The 20,518-nt window shown below is 44.4% G+C and overlaps 1 protein-coding gene across 2 annotated transcripts in view; it reads left to right on the top strand.

The window, feature by feature from the left end:
* The first annotated feature begins 2,332 nt into the window (after positions 1 to 2,332).
* Positions 2,333 to 20,518, top strand: part of LOC147033148 (suppressor of fused homolog) — a 45,393-nt gene continuing 27,207 nt past the window's right edge. The window contains exons 1-3 of one of the 2 annotated variants that reach the window (XM_085871241.1): positions 2,333 to 2,513; positions 10,564 to 10,698; positions 10,888 to 11,024. In XM_085871241.1, the coding sequence (XP_085727367.1) occupies positions 2,389 to 2,513; positions 10,564 to 10,698; positions 10,888 to 11,024 (397 nt within the window). In that variant the 5' untranslated portion in view covers positions 2,333 to 2,388. Of the gene's footprint in view, positions 2,514 to 8,326; positions 8,539 to 10,563; positions 10,699 to 10,887; positions 11,025 to 20,518 lie in introns of those variants that run through there. The other variant, XM_085871240.1, reaches the window with a different exon arrangement.

The raw sequence follows: 20,518 nt of genomic DNA, 5'->3' as shown, positions 1-20,518 counted from the left end.
ACAAACAAGATACACGTCGTGCTTAGCAAAATAGATTGAAAATCTACCCCCCCCCCCCAAAAAAAAACAACTTGCCATGAATACATTAAAGTGTCCATTTCATTAAAATTGCCGATTTTAATAAAAGCTCAGGTCAATCAGATGAAAAATGAACGATTTTTCAAACGAAAATTGATGATTTTATAAGTTTGAACTTGAGTTGCCCTTTGACCTTTTGACCTCAAAAATAGTTGGTTTCCCAGTTCAGCGATGCACTATGGAATTGCTGTTAAATTTTCAAATCAAATAAATGAAAATTGACGGTTTTTCAGATGAAAATTGATGATTTTAGAAGTTTGATTTTGAGTTGACCTTTTACCTTTTGACCCCAAAATCGTTGGTTTTCCAATTCGGTGACCCATTATGCAGATTCTATTCAATTTTCAAGTCAATCGGATGGAAAAAAACTGACGATTTTAGAAATTCGACCACAAATGATCTTTGACCTCAAAATATACAGGCTTCTTAGTTGTGACGACCTCTACAACTTGGTAATATTTCATGACGATCGGTTTGGAATTTTGACCTGTAGGCAATTGTCCATAGATAAACGGACAAACAAACAAGAAAGACGTCGTGCATAGCACGATACTTGCAAAATCCCAAAAACAAATTTGACCTTTAAAATAGTTGTTGGTTGAATTCAGTGGCCTGAGATGCAAAACCTATTCAAATTAAAAGTTTATCGGAAGAAAATTGAGGATTTTAGAAATCTCACTGAAGTTGTTGACCTTTGGTCTGATGTTGACATTTTGGTCAATGTTGACCTCAAAAAAATAATGGGTGGTTGAATTAATTCACATGATATGCAAACCCTGGATGAATGTCAAGTCAATTGGATGAAAATTGATGATTTTAGAAATGCGGTCTATGTTTACCTTTTGGCCTATATTGACCTCAAAAAGAAATGGTGGTTGAATTCAATGACCTGATATGCAAATCCTCCCCAAATTTCAAGTCAATCGGATGAAAATGGATGATTTTAGAAGTTTGACCTTGAGTTGACCTTTGACCTTTTGACTTCAAAAATAGTTGCTTTCCCAATTCAGTGATGCTCTTTGCATTTGTTGTTTAATCGCCAAGTTAATAGGATGAAAATTGACGATCTTTCAGACGAAAATTGATGATCTTATAGCGAACGCAGTGAGCTTCATACTTAACGCGGGCACGTGAGAGAATAGGAAACAACAACAACAACAACACAATACCCCTGGCTATTTGGAATCCGTGTCGTTGGATATGACCTTTTGCTTCCGGTTGTTTTTAAACGCTGTGCGGTGTATAAATACGATTGGGTTTTATTTCTATCTTGTGAATATTACTTAACGCGTGCACATGAGAGAATAGGAAACAACAAAAACAACACAATACCCTGGCAATTGTGAATCCGTGTCGTTGCCTCTGACCCTTTTGCTTCCGTTTTTTTTTTGTTTCTGGTTTTTTTTTGTTTCCGGTTTTTGTCATGGGGAATGATGCATGACGGGAGAAAAAGGCATCGTCGGAGACATGAAAGACCCAAATAATATCAGACATTGTGTATATTGCCTCCACTGATTTTAATAAAGATATCTCCCGCATCATCAAAAAATAATTTTTTATCGTGATTTACATTATTTGATCGCTGATCCCGAATCCAGGCCGAAGTAACCGGAAATTGCGTCTACAGTTGTGAACAAGTTATCGGTAAAGTCAGAAGCGAATGTAAGAAGAATTCTACGTTCGCTTCTAGGCTTTGCCTATTCCATATTAATTTGACCTTGAGTTGCCCGTTGACCTATTGACCTTGGGGGAAAAAATGTAATGTAGAAATTCTACAGAGCTCAATAGTTCTGCGATACACATAAGTACAAGTTTTACATAATTTAACAGAACGTTATTTTCAGGGTGCAGCGCAGGCACGATGGACCAAATTACCCTCCTCCAGCACAAAAGTGCCTCGAATTTGTGAGAGAAGCACGGCCATACAGATTTATTTCCACCGGCCGTTACACCGCATTATTAGGAAACTGACGTGCGACGCAAAAGCAGAAATGTAATTAGAAAGAAATAAATGAAAAAGTGTAACACAGACTAAACGACACTGGGAAATGTCCAAATTCCTATGACCCAGGCGACAAAGAGGGTCGACAGTACAGAGGGAGAACCCCATCCAAGGCAGCGAAAGTACTCCGTAACAATGTGCAATTTTTTTTTTAGCGCAATTATGCATTGCAGCATCGTCAGAAATGCAATTAGTGAGGTAGAATTATCGAAAGATACAAAAATGAATCGTTCGTGAAAGTCAAAGAGGAACTTTGAAAAATCTTCGTTGTCATGGTAACGGCGGCCTGCTCCGATGAAAAACGGTAAATGGAGGCCGTGGGCCTAGTGGTGCCGCCTGTTCCGCCCGGCCTGCGGGCAGTTTACGAAGCATGCAGTCAACTCTACCCGGACCAGCCGAACCCGCTGCAGGTCACTGCCATCGTGAAGTTTTGGTGAGTATTTTCGATTGTTATTATTATTTTTTTCCGTGTCGGATCGTGCGAGATGAAAAACTTTTCAGCGTGCCTCGACTTGTTTGGTGTCCGCATTCCGGTTCGTCTTTCGAATGTTGAAAACTAGTTTAATACCGTAGGCCCGAAGATCGATGGTTGGTTTTAGTTTGACTCACTGCTAGTTTGTTTTTATTTCGCTAATCTTGTTCGTCTTAAACTCAGGCGAGGGGAAAAGTCGTCGAGTTCGATGTGAAGACTGCTGTCTATACCCCATGCAGCTAGCTTGGCGAGCAGGCATCATGATGTTATGGGTCCATCGAGATCTATACCCCAGACAGCCAGCTTGGCGAGCAGGGCATCATGATGTTATGGGTCTATCGAGATTTATACCCCAGACAGCCAGCTTGGTGAGCAGGGCATCATGATGCTATAGGTCCATCGAGATCTATACCCCAGACAGCCAGCTTGGCGAGCAGGCATCATGATGTTATGGGTCCATCGAGATCTATACCCCAGACAGCCAGCTTGGCGAGCAGGGCATCATGATGTTATGGGTCTATCGAGATTTATACCCCAGACAGCCAGCTTGGCGAGCAGGGCATCATGATGCTATAGGTCCATCAAGATCTATACCCCAGACAGCCAGCTTGGCGAGCAGGGCATCATGATGTTATAGGTACATCGAGATCTATACCCCAGACAGCCAGCTTGGCGAGCAGAGCATCATGTTCTTATGGGTCCATCGAGATCTATACCCCAGACAGCCAGCTTGGCGAGCAGGGCATCATGATGCTATAGGTCCATCGAGATCTATACCCCAGACAGCCAGCTTGGCGAGCAGAGCATCATGTTGTTATGGGTCCATCGAGATCTATACCCCAGACAGCCAGCTTGGCGAGCAGGGCATCATGATGTTATAGGTCAATCGAGATCTCTACCCAAGACAGCCAGCTTGGCGAGCAGGGCAGGGCATCATGATGTTGTAATGTTGCGAATTTGGAAAACTATCACACACAACATCCAGGTTCCGATAGCTCAGTTATTTCGGTAAGTATGTGTTTTATAGATAGCTTCCTTCCCTTGTCTCGTGGGTGAATCAATGTAAATGCGCTGTGATTAATTTTAATAGTTAGGAGTTTTATCGGGATTTTGCAGAGAAGAACAACAACCCTCCCGCCACGAGATTCTTGCAGCGTAAGCAAGAATGACGGTTAGAAAAAGGCTTTAGAGAAGAGCAACAACTCCCCTGCCCCGGGATTTTCCCCGCACGCCGGGGAGGGGGAGCGTCGAGGGCGCCGAGCGCATAAATAGAAAGGGAGTGAGCCACTGAGGAGGAATGTGCAGTGAGCAGCGAGCCCACCAGGAGCCAGCCAGTGAGAAGCGAGGAAGGAGCGCTCACCTTGCGAGAGCGCTCGTCTCAGAAGGCCTGGAGTGGTCGTGTCACTGTCGTCTGGAACGTCTTCCTCCTCCTCCTCCTCCTCCTGAAAGATCGAGCTTGTGAAAGACCACCCGCAGCCGGAGCCGGAAGGGTTGCATGCCGTCTCCGGAAGGAACGGAGTCGAGGTTTTGGTGGCCGGGACAGGCGCTGAATTGAGTCATCCTGAAGACTGCACGAGACGGGCAGGTCCAAGGTAGACTCTGGCCCTCAGCGCTACTATCCTCAGAGCTGAAGGCCAAAATAAAGGCGTCAGCCACGTGTGTGTGTGTGTGTGTGTGTGTGTGTGTGTGTGTGTGTGTGTGTGTGTGTGTGTGTGTGTGTGTGTGTGTGTGTGTGTGTGTGTGTGTGTGTGTGTGTGTGTGTGTGTGTGTGTGTGTGTGTGTCCAGGCAATAACTCTTTCCCCATTTCAGGCTTTGTCATTAAATTTTCAACAAACTGTTATGATGAGAATATGGAGAAAAAAATTTGAAAATTTTTTTCAACAAAATTTCGATTTTTTTTTTATTTTTTTTTTATTTTTTTTTTGCATTTCTACATGTTATAAGTGATTTCCAAAAAAAAACATGCCAAAATTATAATTGCGGCTGATTTTGGAACTTCAAGTGGATATACCAACGTAAAATCAATTTCTGTCTCAAGGAATCTAGTTATGACGAATGAATTGAGTATGTAAAAGGGAAAGTTGCAAACTATAACTCTGTGAGCACTGTTGACGTCAAATTGAATGAATAGGATATCAGGTTCACTTGAGTGACCTAGCAGTATTGGTGGCGGAGGTTTTGCACTCTAACGAGTGCTCCCCCTCTAGTTAATCTCCGCCATCGAAGATGGACGGAGGTTACTGTTTTCACCCCTGCCTGTTTGTTTGTTCGTGAACAGTATTATGGAAAAACTCCTCAATGGATTTCGACGAAACTTGGTGGGGAGATTAGGGATGGTCCAAGGATCATGCCATCAGACTTTGGACTTGGTCCAAAGTCCAATATGGCCGCTATGGCGGCCATTTTGAAAAAATATTTGAATTTTTGTTTTTGCATTTCTACATGTTTTAAGTGATTTCCAACCAAAAAAAAAAAAAAAATTTGTTAGAGAAAAAAAAAACAACAAAATTTTGCAACTTTTTTTCAAAAAAATTTCATATTTGAAAAATATTTGAATTCTTTTTGCATTTCTACATGTTTTAAGTGATTTCCAACCCCCCCCCAAAAAAAAATTGTTAGAGAAAAAAAACAAACAAATTTTGCAACTTTTTTTTTCAAAAAAATTTCGATTTTTTTTTATTTTTTTTATTTTTTTATTTTTATTTTTTGGGGTCTTTCTACATGCGCGTCGATCGAGTTTAGTTTATTCAATCGAGGTTCAGTAGAGTCTGATCCGTTTTAACCAACAATGAATAGGATATCAGGTTCACTTAAGTGACCCAGCAATATTGGCGGCGGAGGTTTTGCACTCTACCGAGTGCTCCCCCTCAAGTTAATAGTCTGTTTAGTTCTGCTCTTTGTGTTCTCCTCCCTGCCTATTGTAAATAAATATCCCTATTTGTTCAATGTATCAGCTCGTTTTGTGTTTCTTTCATTGGCTCGACATGACGCGTGATTGAGAATTGGTAAAAGCTGCTACGGCCCTAAGGGGACATTTGGACCGACGGTTCTTGGCGATTAAACCGCTTGGAATCTCACACGGAACAAGCTTGCTAAGCCGCTCGTTTTCGTATGGGTTCCGTCGAGGGTGAATTTCCCCGGTAGTTGGACCACATGGGTATTTAGGTAAATTGGAATTTGCAATCGACCCTACCCCACATGGTCTATCCATTGGCGAACTTCAGTCCGATAGATGACCCGTCAGCTCCGGACTTATCCGGAGCGACGACCTACACATTCCGGGCGATCAGTCGGGCCGACTTGCAGCTCCATCTAGCGGTCGTGCTCGTGGCCGACGTCCAGCCCCTCAACAATAGATCCATCGAGATCTATTCCCCAGACAGCCAGCTTGGCGAGCAGAGCATCATGATGTTATAGGTCCATCGATATCTATACCCCAGACAGCCAGCTTGGCGAGCAGAGCATCATGATGTCATAGGTCCATCGAGATCTATACCCAGACAGCCAGCTTGGCGAGCAGGGTATCATGATGTTATAGGTCCATCGAGATCTATACTCCAGACAGCCAGCTTGGCGAGCAGAGCAGGGCATCATGATGTTATAGGTCCATCGAGATCTATACCCCAGACAGCCAGCTTGGCGAGCAGGGTATCATGATGTTATCGGTCCATCGAGAGCTATACCCCAGACAGCCAGCTTGGTGAGTAGAGCAGGGCATCATGATGTTATAGGTCCATCGAGACCTCTTCAGTGAGACTTGGGGCCTCGTCAGAGATGGTACTGTTTGAAAAAAGGAAAGATGTCATCAGCGAGGATGTCTTTGTTTATAATGTTGGAATAACCTTCCAGGGGTGTATTCAGTCACCAAGTTTCTGGTTGATTGCTCGCCAAGCAGCTTAAGCACTCAAGCGAGCACTCCTTTCAAAACCTTTCATACGGAATGCCTGGCTTGGCAAGCGCTAGTTAGCTACTCAGTAGCTGAACACATTCCTGGTCTGTAGTTGAGAGGACCTGGTTTTGCACCCTCCTTGTGGACGGGAGTGATGTTTGTGGGCTTGCATTCAGATCGGAGATTGCTCCAAAGGAAAAGAACATGGACGCTGATGAAGACTCGAGCCTGGACAGGACGGGAGTATTGGGGGGGGGGGCTAAAGTGGGGACAAAATGTGATTGGTGAGGGACGCATTGAGTTGAGACATTCTTTTGTCTCAGAGTCTGAATTGAGCAAGGAGATTGAGGACTTGGGGTGGAGGGGGCATATAGCAGAGATGAACTTGTGAAAAGATTAGTTCCTTTTCAAGGAACTTTGATGCAGAAGGAGGCCACGAGTCCCATCAAAACCTCTGGTCGTTTGTCTGTGCTCCTATTCTTTATAAATCCTGAGCGTCAAGCAAGGAAGCAATCCGTACCATTTTTATAAAGTCTTTGGCATGAATTGGGTGGGGTTCGAACCGCCAACCTCCCAGACTCACCATTACACCGCCAAGTTTGGTTCAAGACCGAGGAGACGATAAAGTTCTGCCTTGTCTATGAGAAAGCAGACTGGTTGGATAGTTTAATCTTCAGATTAGTAAGACTAGAAGCACCCGCTCCCTACGGGAGCCGTCAAGGGGGTCATGTTATAATATTTATGCCTATTTTACTCCAAGGGGTCCCAGGATTTCACACACAAAAAATGGTTGCGATCGCTTCAGCCATTTTTGCAGTATCTGGGAACGGACGGACGGTGAATAATAGTAAGATGATGTATTCTGGCTTTCCTCAAAATGGATGCAATGCTTGTGTCAAACCTTACAGTGACCTAAAGTTACCTTCAGGCAAGTTCGCCTTCCATGTTGAAAAGGCAATCGGCTTGCCCACGACTTGCCACACCACAGGCTGAGGAAGGAATGGATGCCCTCAGATGGGATGGGATAAATAGAGACAGTCAGCCTTTTGTCAAAGTATTTCTTGGTGAATCAGCAATCCATGCAGCGGAGAAGGCAGCCTAACGCTTTTAGAGAGACGGCAGATTTTAGTCCTTGCCAGTTGCCTGTGCAAACGTTCAAATTATGTGACTTTGCTGCTGCTGCTGCTCCAAAAATCTCAATCGCAGCATTATGAGCTACGTGTTCACGTGGAAATGCTCAATCGGCGAGGTGATAGTGTTGCGAATCTGGAAGCCATGAGCACACAACATTCAGGTCCTTTAGCTCAGTTATTTCGATAAGTGAATATGGATAGATAGCTCCGCTTTCCCTAGTCTAATGGGTGAATAAATGTAAATGTGTGTGAGTTACTTTGATAGTCAGGGTTTTCTTTTATTTTACACCACCAACGATAACAACAACACCAATGATAACTACAACACCAACGAAAACCCTCTGCTCCCGGCATTCTCCACACGCTCGCTGAAATGAGGGTGTGTTAAGAATGCATTCACGAACTGAATTCCATTCCCTAATATTGACACGAATCGAATCGCTTGGCTGCGCCCCAAGAAATGGAATGCGACAGCCCCCACCCAACGATGAGCGAACTGAATTCCATTCCCTAATATGGACATGAATCTGCTCGCTTGGGCACTCCAAGAAATGGGATGCGACAGCCCCCACCGACGGTGAACGAGTCATGCCGGAAGCGATCCGCGCCCAAGAGGGATAAGAAGGGAACGGAGAGACAGAAGTGAGCTCTTCTGGGTTCTTGTTCTTGGTTCTTGTTGGCTCTTGTTGGGTCTTCTTGGTTCTTCTTGGCTCTTCTGGGTTCTTCTTCTTGGTTCTTGGTTGGTGGTTGTTCAGCGAGCACGGAAGGTGGTTGGTGGTTCTTCGGTTGAATCACTCAGCGGATTGTGAAGGATCCACCTCGTCTTCACCAGCGCATGTTCTGGGGCGCAAAAGGATCCGCCGGAGCTCGGGAGGCTGATCGCGGCTCGCCAATGTCTGGATTCGGCTCGTCTCTTGCTGGTGCCCGGTGCGAATCAGCTCGAAGACCACACAAGGTGGACAGGTCCGAGGCAGGTTCTGGTCTGCAGCTCGCCTCTCCATCCGAGCTGAAGGCCTCAATGAAGACTGCTTTTGGTTGTGTGCGTGTGTGTGCGTGTGTGTGCGTGTGTGTGCGTGTGTGTGCGTGTGTGTGCGTGTGTGTGTGTGTGTGTGCGTGCGTGTGCGTGTGTGTGCGTGTGTGTGCGTGTGTGTGCGTGTGTGTGCGTGTGTGTGCGTGTGTGTGCGTGTGTGTGCGTGTGTGTGTGTGTGTGTGTGTGTGTGTGTGTGTCTGTGTGTGTGTGTGTGTGTGTGTGTGTGTGTGTGTGTGTGTGTGTGTGTGTGTGTGTGTGTGTGTGTGTGTGTGTGTGTGTGTGTGTGTGTGTGTGTGTGTGTGTGTGTGTGTGTGTGTGTCGTGGCGCCAGTCTGCTTAGTCATGAATTGTTAAGTGCCTTGCTGTACATACGTGCTTATCAATATTCGGATCACTCTGCCCTTACGTGCTCCCCTCATTTCCCTATTGTTTAATAAATATCCCAATTTGTGAAATGTATCAGCTCGTTTGTGTCCTTTACTCCATTGGCTTAGCGTGCTGCGTGTTGGAACACTAGCAAGGCCGTTGTGCCGCCGTAACGGGACATTTGGACTGATGGATCTCGGTGACCATCTGCTCAGGTCACACATGGTTCGAGTACGGTTGCGGCTCGTTCCGTACGGGTGCCGTCGAGGGTGTGGAGACTCTGTAAATCGCTACGTGGATATCTAGGTATTTTGAAAATTGGCAAATAACCCTGTACCACGTGGTAGAAATATTGACGCTTCACGGTCTGATAAGGGACCCGTATTCTTTGGAGTTTTCCGAAGAAGTACGATCTAAATTCCGGGTAATCGGCGGAGTCGACTCTACGGCTCCATCTAGCGGTCGTGCTCGTCGCCGACGCCCGGCCCGCAACAATATGTTATAATTTATACCTCCTGAAACTGGGAAATAATGACATCATTTCCTGAACAGTTGTGCAAAACTGCAGGTATCTTTTGATGATCTGATGCACATACTTGGAAATTCTCACAATTGGAAAAGGGTGTACCATGACTTTGAACATACAGTCTGACTATCTCGGGTCAACAATACGGAGCAGAGGGAGTGTCCCTACCTTTGAACTGTGTAGTCTAGGTTTGATTCTCAGCCAATCTAAAACTTGCTAGTTTGGTGCTTCACAGACAGACCATTGCATCACTGTGTTTGCTGTCCTTTGGATGGACATTAAGCCGTATGTCCTGTCTGCGATCATTGGTGGTCACTGAAATTGAACAAATTGGAAGTTCCAGCTCTTTAAGTACCTCAACATACATGTGAGGACATTTATTGTGAGGGCAGTGCCACCGGGCATCGTAGTATTTTGCAGATGAAATCGTGAACCAGTTTCTATACAGAGCATCGGTGCTGCTGAAGCAATTGCTATGGCTCGGGTTACAATGTTGGACTCGACACAAGAAGTCTGCGCAGGAATTTGTAATTTGTTCACGGTGCTGACGATAGGACACCATGGCATGTTTAAGGTCCACCAAATGATGCTGGCAGATGGGACACCCAGTTTAGCGTCCAACCGAGGGGACGGCAGTCCTGGCACACACTGATGAATTGCCCTGCCTGTGAAATGCTGGAATGACACTTTATAGCTGGGTCGGTATTTAAACCCAAGCTATACGATTTGGAGGCGAGTGTGAATATCTCTAGGGCTCGGCCATCCTGCGAACCTGTAGTATTTTGCCGCTTTGAATGTAATTTCTTTCACTGCAAGTTCCCCTCATAGAGCGTGTGTTGCTTTGTATCTGCTCACTGCACTGCTCTCATTTAAACGAGGATACATTCACGTTCACAGTAGATTGTTGTGTTTATGACTTAAAATCAAAACTTCATGTTAGAATATTAATATTCTAATTGTAATAAGTTTCGTACTTTCATTCCTTAAGAAATTGTTAGCATTGTTTGAATGTTTTGTTTACCGTAATTCCTTGCCTCTGAGTCCTCTTTATTTTAACTTCCCCACAGGCTGGGAGGACCTGACCCATTGGATTACATCAGCATGTACCGTAATCTGGGTGATCCAAAGCTGGGTATTCCTGAGCACTGGCATTACATCACCTTTGGGCTCAGTGACCTGCATGGAGATGGAAGGGTACACAAGTGCGTATTTATTTCCCTTGCTTCCTGGAGTAATTTATCTCCTCTTTAGCTCTTTGCATGCCATCAAAACTCTATTCTCAAATCTCCTCACTTTTTTTGTGGTTCCCTAAGACGAAGTAAATATCTTTAAAATATTTACTTCTTGGTCATTCTTCCTTATCCCACCTCTACATGTATGTCCTCCTTCAGTCGCTCAACCGAGGATGGCCTTTCAGGATTTGGTCTTGAGCTCACGTGCCGGCTCAAGCGGGAGGATGGTGAGACTGCACCACCAACGTGGCCGGCCGAGTTGCTGCAAGGGCTGGCAAGATACGTCTTCCAGTCTGGTATGATGCGAGCTCATTGGATGAGTTTAAGAATATGTTGGATCTTGCGTCACAACTTCACGCTGAAAATTTGGTGGAGTAGCATTTAATGATGCATATTAAGTCGGTCACACTCGAAGATCAACGACGCGTGTTATCACTCCGTGCATGTGAAGTGAAAAGGAGGGTTATTAAGCATTCGGTTCACTTCTGTCTGTTCATCCATAAACGTTGGTTTATGATCGAGGAACAACTTGATTAAAATTTATTGTTATATTTTGAACTCTAATCACATCATGAATTGGAAAACTAACCTGCAGTTGAGCAAAACTTTGCCTCTGAATTGGTCTCGATTTGTGCATTTGCTGTCCACCTGTTTGGCAGTGAAACAAAATTGAAAATCATTCCAAACAGGAAACTTATTGCTTTAAAGAACGTCATAAAGGACACGAAGAACTAATGTAATGTGTAAAAGATGCTGCATGAATGGCGATGACCTTCTGGAATACAGTAAAACCCCGCTCTGAACACCCCGATTATCTGAACACCCCACATATGAACGCGTTTTTGGCCAGTCCCGAATTTTTAGATAGGAAATCCTGTACATAGTGCCCCCGATAATCTGAACACCCCAAAAATCTGAACACCCCACATATGAACATGCTTTTTACCAGTCCCAAACCAGTTTTTACCCTGCACTGTGAACGCTACTCCAACCTTTGAAGGCATCAGTGCGAAACATGGCCAACGTCATACAAACAAACGCCGTTGCTAATTACCACCCATCGCGCAGTTCGTTTTACTGGACGCAATGGCGTGGATAGAAAATGCAGCGGGGTGTGAAGAGATACAGTGACTTAATTAGAACCTGTTTCTAAATTAATGGTAATCAACCAATAAGCATCAAGAATTACAATTTCATCCAATCAGCAGAGGCCTCCCCCTGAGGGAGGGGCACAAGAAGGCCCTGAACACCTCCCTTTCCATCAATCTTCACTTGCTATTGAAGTTCACGCAGTATGATACACCAAAATGCCAAAAACGCGTCACGATCTGCCGTTGGAAGATAAAGTCCGTCTGGTAAAGGAAGCGGAATCCAAGTCGCAACGCAAACTCGCTGCTGATTTCGGAATTTCGCTGGGCGCAGTGAACGGTATTTTATGTCATTGAGTCGATAATCAAGGAATTCGAAGACAGGGCCCTATCTTCGCGAAGTCGACGAAAAGGAGGCAGTTTCGTAGACATTGACAACCGCGTGCACACATGGTTCCATGCTGCTCGTTCAAAGAGGATCCCTGTCAGCGGACCAATGGTAAAATCGAAGGCCTTAGAAATCGCGACTGCCATTGGTGAGGTGGATTTCAAGGCATCCAACGGCTGGCTTGCCCGATTTCAAGCTCGAAACAAGATCTCGGCACGTGCAGTTAGCGGTGAGAGTGGTGGTGTTGATCAGACGACAGTAGAGGAGTGGAAAACACATCTGCCGCAGCTATGCGACGGTTTCAAGCCACAAGACATTTTTAATGCCGACGAGACTGGCCTCTTCTTCCGCGCTCGACCCAAAAGGTCGCTGGTGGAAAAAGGAGACTCCTGTCATGGTATAAAGTTGCCAAAGGATCGAATAACGCTGCTGTTGTGCGCTAGTATGACTGGTGAGAAACTTAAACCACTCGCCATTGGCAACGCAGTGAAGCCACGTTGCTTTCGTAACATCAAAGTCGATTCCCTCCCTGTGTCGTGGACAGCAAACAAACGAGCTTGCCTGCCTCCGAACGTTACGTCGGTCTTGCAGCCCCTTGACCAAGGCGTGATAAGCAACCTGAAGCATCTTTTCAAACAACTGCTGCTCCGGCACGTGCTGTCGAAGATCGATGCCGCTTCAAACGTAAACTAAATCTTGAAGAGCGTCAACGTTCTCCATGCTGTTCAGTGGAGCAGCAATGCATGGGATCAAGTCCAGCCGACGACGATTACCAAGTGCTTTGTCAAGTGCGGCTTCCCTTCCGAGTCACCCGATAGTGACTGGGACGCTGACGATGACCTCAGCCTGCGCGAGCTTATTTCGCGCGCTGCAGAGATTGGCGTATGCGACGACGTGACCCCCGAGGAATATATTCGGTGCTACGATACGGAGCGCGTTCATGACTGCGAGGATGACGACTGGGAGAACGATTTAATGCAGAAAGACGATGACGAAGAGAATGTGGACAAAGAGAATGAGGACGAAAAGGAAGTGGAAGACATGCAGGTGATGGTACAAGATGGACTCAGTTGTGTGGAAAAGCTTAAAACTCTTTTTCTGAATCAAGGATGGGCAGAGTTGCTCGCTCCTTTGGAAAGAATCGAACATTCAGTTCAAGTTCATGTCCTGGAGAATGCCAAATCGAAACCACAGAGTTTTATAACATCTTGGCTGTTGTAATTGCCGACCTTCTGGAATACAGTAAAACCCCGCTCTGAACACCCCGATTATCTGAACACCCCACATATGAACGCGTTTTTGGCCAGTCCCGAATTTTTAGATAGGAAATCCTGTACATAGTGCCCCCGATAATCTGAACACCCCAAAAATCTGAACACCCCACATATGAACATGCTTTTTACCAGTCCCAAACCAGTTTTTACCCTGCACTGTGAACGCTACTCCAACCTTTGAAGGCATCAGTGCGAAACATGGCCAACGTCATACAAACAAACGCCGTTGCTAATTACCACCCATCGTTACCACCCAGAGACAAGAGACATAATTACCACCCAGAGACAAGTAATTGTATAAATTTCAAATTTTGATTCTCGTGCTGTCAATTTTGCATTGCATTTTTGATCTTATCAATTTTCTTTCTTTCCGTGGCAAATAATTCGAATAATTGTATTACTACTGAATGCCAATAATTGCGTGCTCATTTTTTCTTTGGAATGTGTATATAGATGTGTATGTGTTGATTAAACGACTTTTGCGATCTATCGAATACGTTCATGGTCAGTTGATACCCTAATCCCCGATAATGTGAACACCCCGCATATGAATGCATTTTCGTCCAGTCCCAGAAGTGTTCAGAATAGCGGGCTTTTACTGTATATATATATATATATATATATATATATATATATATATATATATATATATATATATATATATATATATATATATATATATATATTTTTCGACAACCTTTAAAATCTTTATTTTTACTTCAATTGAATTGTATATTTGAATGTTGTAGAATGCAATTGCCTTCTTGGCTCTTACAAAAACTTGTGGTTAAGCAGGACCTGGAACAAAATCATTCATGCCCTAAGGGCAATATATTGTTACGGCTGTGGAAATTCGCATTACACCATAAACGGCCCTCAGGTGAGATATCTCGATAGGTACATGTGTAGTTAGCCCAAACCCGTTGTATAGAGGGAATTTATGTGATCTATTTGGGCTGTGATCCTCCAGTTAGTCGTTTTTCTTTCTCTATCTTTTATTTCAAACAAACAAAAACCGCCAACGATGTTGGTGGGCTTTTCCCGCCATTCTTCCCCACGCTTGGTGCGAAGGAAGGGGGAAGGGCAGCTCGCCGCCAATTGGTGGATGAACAGCATGAGGCGGTCGGGGTGAGGGAACGCCCCTTTTCGAGAACCTCCTCGAAGGAGGGTGGAGCCGAAAACGGGGCGGAGCCCTGCGCTATAAAAGACGGACACGGGCGGGGCGTGTTCTCTCTCTCTTCCTCTCGCTCTTCCTCCACTCGCTTCCTCCTCTCCTCTTCCGCTTCGCTCGTCTGCGTGTGGTTGTTGCTGTTGGTGGTTCGTTCGTCCACGAGTTCTTCAGAGAGTTCTCCTACGAGTCCAGCTGGAGGGAGTCGAGTCGGCGCATCCTCGTCCTGGGCCCTGTCGGCATCAACAGCGGGAGAGGGCGGGCCTTCTGCCAGGTGCCGGAAGCCCCGTTCGTGGCGCGGAGCGGCTACACGTGCCGGCGCGAGGTACGAGTCACAAACCACATCGGGGGAGGCTCGGATTCGAGGCCAAGGACACGACGCTGGACGACGCGTGCAAGGAAGTCGCAACTTTCTCTTTTCCTTTGGCTTTGTGTAAATGACTGTGGTTGGCACCTGTCCTTCAAGTAAAACTGGTTAAGTGTTGCCGTGTGTCGGGTTTAGTCGGGACATCTCTTTTGCCTGTGATTGTGTATACGTGCCATTTCTTGACTTGCTTTTGCTTTATTGTACATGACTATTGTTACTAAATACGTGCCTTCTGTGCTGGTCTGCATGTGCTATTAAACGTGCTTGTGTCATTGTTCCCGCTTCACTTCGTCTCCTATCCTTTTATTGACTCTCTATCCTGCTTCACGTAAGAGGCTCGTAGCGGGTTTCGAGAACCCGGATAATTAATCGGAACCGTCAAGGCCGACGATAACACCGCTCGGTTATCACTGTAGCACGGAACGGACCGCTTAAGCGGTTCGTGTCCGGAGTCGGCCTGTGGCATGGTACGATCGCCCGGTCGACCACTCGCGCAGGTACTTAGGTAGATCGAATTTGGCGAGCGACCCTATCCTGCACGGGTGGGCAATTGGCACGATCATGGTGAGGTTAAACCCCCACCCGTGACTAGCTCCCGGCGTTGTTCCGAGAGGGTCACGACTGAATTGTCCGTTCCGGTGGGCGAGGCGGCCGCCATTAGAGTTACGTGGCCGTTTGCACGCCGGCGGGTGCGAATTCGCAACTATATATATTTTTTGATAAATATGGCGGTGCAGAGCACTGCGTGGTTACCATCATGCCTGTTATGCAAGGTTCCCAACAAAACGAGCGTAAATCATGCTTGGAAACACAAAGTAAGGGTTTAAAAGACTCTCCCCGTGTCCTTTTTCCCCTCAAGACTGCGTGGGATGAGGTGCTCTATGAACTCTAGTTTTTTACTGCTGTTGGAAACATGTGGCTGATGTATTGAGCTTTCACTCTTTGTCAGAGCTGTTTGAAACATCAGCGCACCTCGTTTCCCACACCAGCAAGCACATTGATCAATTTTAGTTTGCTGTTTTGTTTGAATATTTTTATTTTAGTTTGCTCTTTTGTATGTACATACAATACATACAAAACACCCGAAATGTACATCCTTTAGCTTCTCCTTTGATGCAGACAAACACAAGCCTTCACAGAGACTATTACAGTATTCCCTTTTTTAAATGTATATACAGAGTCTAGGCTTGTGGAAGAGCTAAAACGCTGAACGGATCGGATGCAACACACAACAAAATGAACAGCAGAAAGAAAGGGAAACAGTAGAGGCCTTGGTTTTGACAGCATCAAGCTGAGCAAGGTGTGAGGCAAGGGTGCCAGCCCAGTGGAGGAGAGCAGTATTCCCCCTGAGAGTCATCTGCAGCTTGATGAATGATGTGAGAGGAGTGATGTCACTGTGGCGTAGTGCAATATTGGTGCTTCCAATATGGTTATGAGTTTTCGGAACATCCTAAGCCATGGATGCGAACAAAGTTGTCCTTCGCAGTTCATGAAAGTGAGGAGGAGTTTCTCGAGGGAGAAGAAGGAAACCAAATGATCACACTAATGTTCTTGGCATTTTGAAAAAACCCTTTGTTCGTGTCGTGCTGAACCATCCTAATTCTCTGGCCCTACTGACGGATTACAGGGGGTCGTGATTATGCTCTTCCCACCATCTGCTAGTCTGCCGCCATGACCGAGGATCCTCGGCTCCATCGCTCTCTCAACAGCACTCGTTTGTCGTTAGGCTCTTCCGTGAGCTTTCATCTCTCACTCTCTCTCATGCTTTATTAACCTCTGAGGTTACTGTTTTCACCCGTTTCTGTTTGTTTATTTGTTTGTTTGTGAACAGTATTATGGAAAAACTCCTCGACGGATTTTGACGAAACTTGGTGGGGGGGGGGTTAGGTATGGTCCAAGGATCATGCCATTAGATTTTGGACTTGGTCCCCCCCCCCAAAAATAATTGTTTGAGAATTTTTATTTTTTGCATTTCTACATGCTTTAAGTGATTTCCAACCCCCCCAAAAAAAATTTAGAGAAAAAAAATATTTTTTTTGCATTTCTACATGTTTTAAGTGATTTCCACCCCCCCCTCAAAAAAAAATTTAGAGAAAAAAAATTTTTTTGCAACTTTTTTTTCAACAAAATTTCGATTTCTTTTTTTTGCATTTCTACATGTTTTAAGTGATTTCCAACCCCCCCCCCCCAAAAAAAATTTAAAAAATGAATTTAAATAAATAAACAAAAAAACCCCCCAGAAATTTTGCACCTTTTGTTTTTCAAAAAAATTTCAATTTTTTTTTTTGGCATTTCTCCATGCACGTCGATCTAGTTTTGTTTATTCAATCGTGGTTCAGTTGAGTCTGATCCGTTTTGACCTACAATGAATAGGATATCAGGTTCACTTAAGTGACCCAGCAGTATTGGCGGCAGAGGTTTTGCACTCTACAGAGTGCTCCCCCTCTAGTTAAGAAGCTGTTTTCAGCTGTAGCCCTTTCCTGAATTTGTGCAGGGCCGAGCTGTGTTTTACATTAGATTTATCCCTTTGAGGATTGATTTGACTCAGACTTTTCACCTGATACTCTTTATGGACCTAGTGACTCTCAATTATACTAAACAGTACTCCTTTGAATGGTATTCATTTACATGTAATGATTTCAATGAAGCGTTTTTTATTTTTATTTTATTACTTATACAGTGTATTTCATATTTATAGTACTTCGTATCTGTGTACTTTCCTTTTTCAAAAAAAAAAAAAAAATTTTTTTAACATTGTGAACTTGACTTAAGTCTGGATTTTGTCATGTCTTTTTAACTTAACAAAACTGAAATTGATTGATCGATTTGATGATGGCCTGTTAGGTGGATATTTGTTCAGGTGTGCCAAGGAAGGACTTCGCATGATGCAGGATGCCCAGTCAGTGACTGACATTGGAGACAAACTTTGAGATGTAGTTTGCACAAGAAAGACTGTCGTTGAGGGTGAGACTTAAGAGTTTGAATGACTGGAGTTGGCAGTTGTAAGATTAGTGCAAGGGTACTGTGACATTTTGTTCTTGATGTAAAGTGTTTGGAGGATGGGGAGGGACAGGGTAGAAACTGAAAGAGGGAGTTACCATCGTGTTTTGGAGTAGGCGAGCTATCACCGGTGCTCCAGAGTATCTATCACTGAGCTATTGCCGTGAAGAACAGGCGAGATCGCGCCAGTGCCAAACAATGTAGTTTTCATCGTGTTTTACAAAAAAAAATAACGATGTGGTTTCCACAGTGCTCTGGTATAGTATCATCGTTGCTTTGGTTACACAACAGTCTTTAACCCCAATGCCACTCATTTTGTCATGACTGGGTGGAGTTGGAAACGAGAATGGGAGGGATGAGGGGGAAGCTGAGAGAGGGTATCCGGTGAGGGGAAGTAGATGGACATGGAGGGTTTGACACCATGAATGGATGCAAAGGGGAATTGATTGTCATTTGCACACAGCCTCTGCAAATTGGACTTGTCAGGAATCCCAAACTGGACAAACAAACGGTGACAGACTTTGTGGGTGGGGTGGTAATGATGTTTTCCGTTGAAGGCATTGAGGAAAATGGATGTGTAGGTCTGATAGGACGCTGGATGAACTAAGCGTTAGGAGTGAAAATGTTTTGGAAATATGCCTTGTGAAAAAGAAGAGGAAGATGATTTGAAGAAAAGAGGGAGAAGAATGAATAAGTTGTTCCTGACTGAGTAGTAAGGAGAGTAAGGCATTTTTAAAACACTTTTTTTTTTTTGAAGGGTTAAAAAAAAAGTTAGCTTTTTGAAGGAAGAATTCTTTTATTCAGTGAGTATTCAGTTTGGGGATGTTGAAGGGGTAATGTGTATGGCAAATTGGGTTTGGGTTTTTTTACCTCCCTCACTGAAGGTGGATGGAAGTTATGTTTTCACCCCTGTCTACCTGTTTGTCTGTGAGTAGGATATCTCAAAAGGTTTTATCGACGGATTTGGACGAAACTTGGTTGGCAGGTTGGGTGTGTAACAAGGAGGATTTTTTTTTCTATTTTGGTGAAGATCCGAATCCGGATATGAGAACCCCCCCCCCCCCCCAAAGTGATTGTGGTTCTTCACCATTGAGAAATGAGGCCAAAAACGATATATCAAACAGTTATGGATGGATTCGGACAAAACTTGGTGGATGAATTGGGTAGGTGATGAGAACCGATTGATTGGGTAGGTGATGAGAACCGATTAGAACAAACCCATTAGATTTTGGTTAAGGTCCAGATGGATGCAGATCTGGCCTTTTAGTGGAGTACAAAACATAAACTGTTCAGCCTGGCAGAGGTATGCGCTCCACCCCAGTTGTGGTGTTGTTTTGAGTGAAGAAGAGGTTTTCATTTATTTTTTTATTTTGGAGTGAGGAGGGGAAAAGCACTAAGCTGATGAATCGGAAGTAACCATATCTGGGAGAAAAGGGGTGAAAATGAAGCTCATGCATTCAAAAACGGAGGCAGAAGTAACAACCCAAATAGCTCAACCCTACACGATTGTCATGACTTTACCACACTTTACCACATGTCATGACTTTACCACACAGGCCACACTTTACCAGGGACACATGTTCGACAATTCAACGCAAAGCATGATTTGGCACAGAAAAATTGGATGAAAACAAGACAAACATCGCAGGAATGAAAACTGGAGGGGGGAGCAATTGGTAGAGTGCAAAACTCCACCGCCAATACTGCTCGGTCACTCAAGTGAACCTGATATCCTATTCATTCAATTTGACATCAACAGTGCTCACAGAGTTAGTTTGCAACTTTCCCTTTTACTTTTAACTTTTACATACTCAATTCATTTGTCATAACTAGATTTCTTGAGACAGAAATTGATTTTATGTGGGTATATCCACCTGAAGTTCCAAAATCAGCCGCAATTATAATTTTGGCATGTTTTTTTGTTGGAAATCACTTATAATATGTAGAAAGGCAAAAAAAAATCGAAATTTTGTTTAAAAAAAAGTTGCAAAATTTTTTTTTTGGGAGGGGGGGGGGGGTTGGAAATCACTTAAAACATGTAGAAATGCAAAAGAAAAAATTCAAATACTTTTTCAAAATGGCCGCCATAGCGGCCATATTGGATTTTGGACCAAGTCCAAAATCTCATGGCATGATCCTTGGACCATACCTAACCCCCCCACCAAGTTTCGTCGAAATCCGTCGTTTTTTCCGTAATACTGTTCACAAACAAACAAACAAACAGGGGTGAAAACAGTAACCTCCGATCTTCGATGGCGGAGGTTAATAAAACGGTAAAACACAATTATCTGGTCCAGGAAACTTTGCTTTGTTGAGCTGGGAGGAGGAACTCATGAACCAGCAACACATACGGAGCATCCTGGAACTGGAAGTTGAATTGTTGCGAATCTGGAAGCCTTGAGCACTCAACATTCCGGTCCTATAGCTCAGTTATTTTGATAAGTGAATGTGGATAGATAGCTCCCTTTCCCTAGTCTAATGGGGTGAATAAATGTACTTGCGCTG

The sequence above is a fragment of the Eptatretus burgeri genome, chromosome 2, assembly GCF_056783735.1.
Source record: "Eptatretus burgeri isolate ZD-2024b chromosome 2, Ebu_testis_v1, whole genome shotgun sequence".
NCBI lineage: Eukaryota > Metazoa > Chordata > Myxini > Myxiniformes > Myxinidae > Eptatretus > Eptatretus burgeri.
This window is presented reverse-complemented; position numbering and strand designations above follow the sequence as displayed.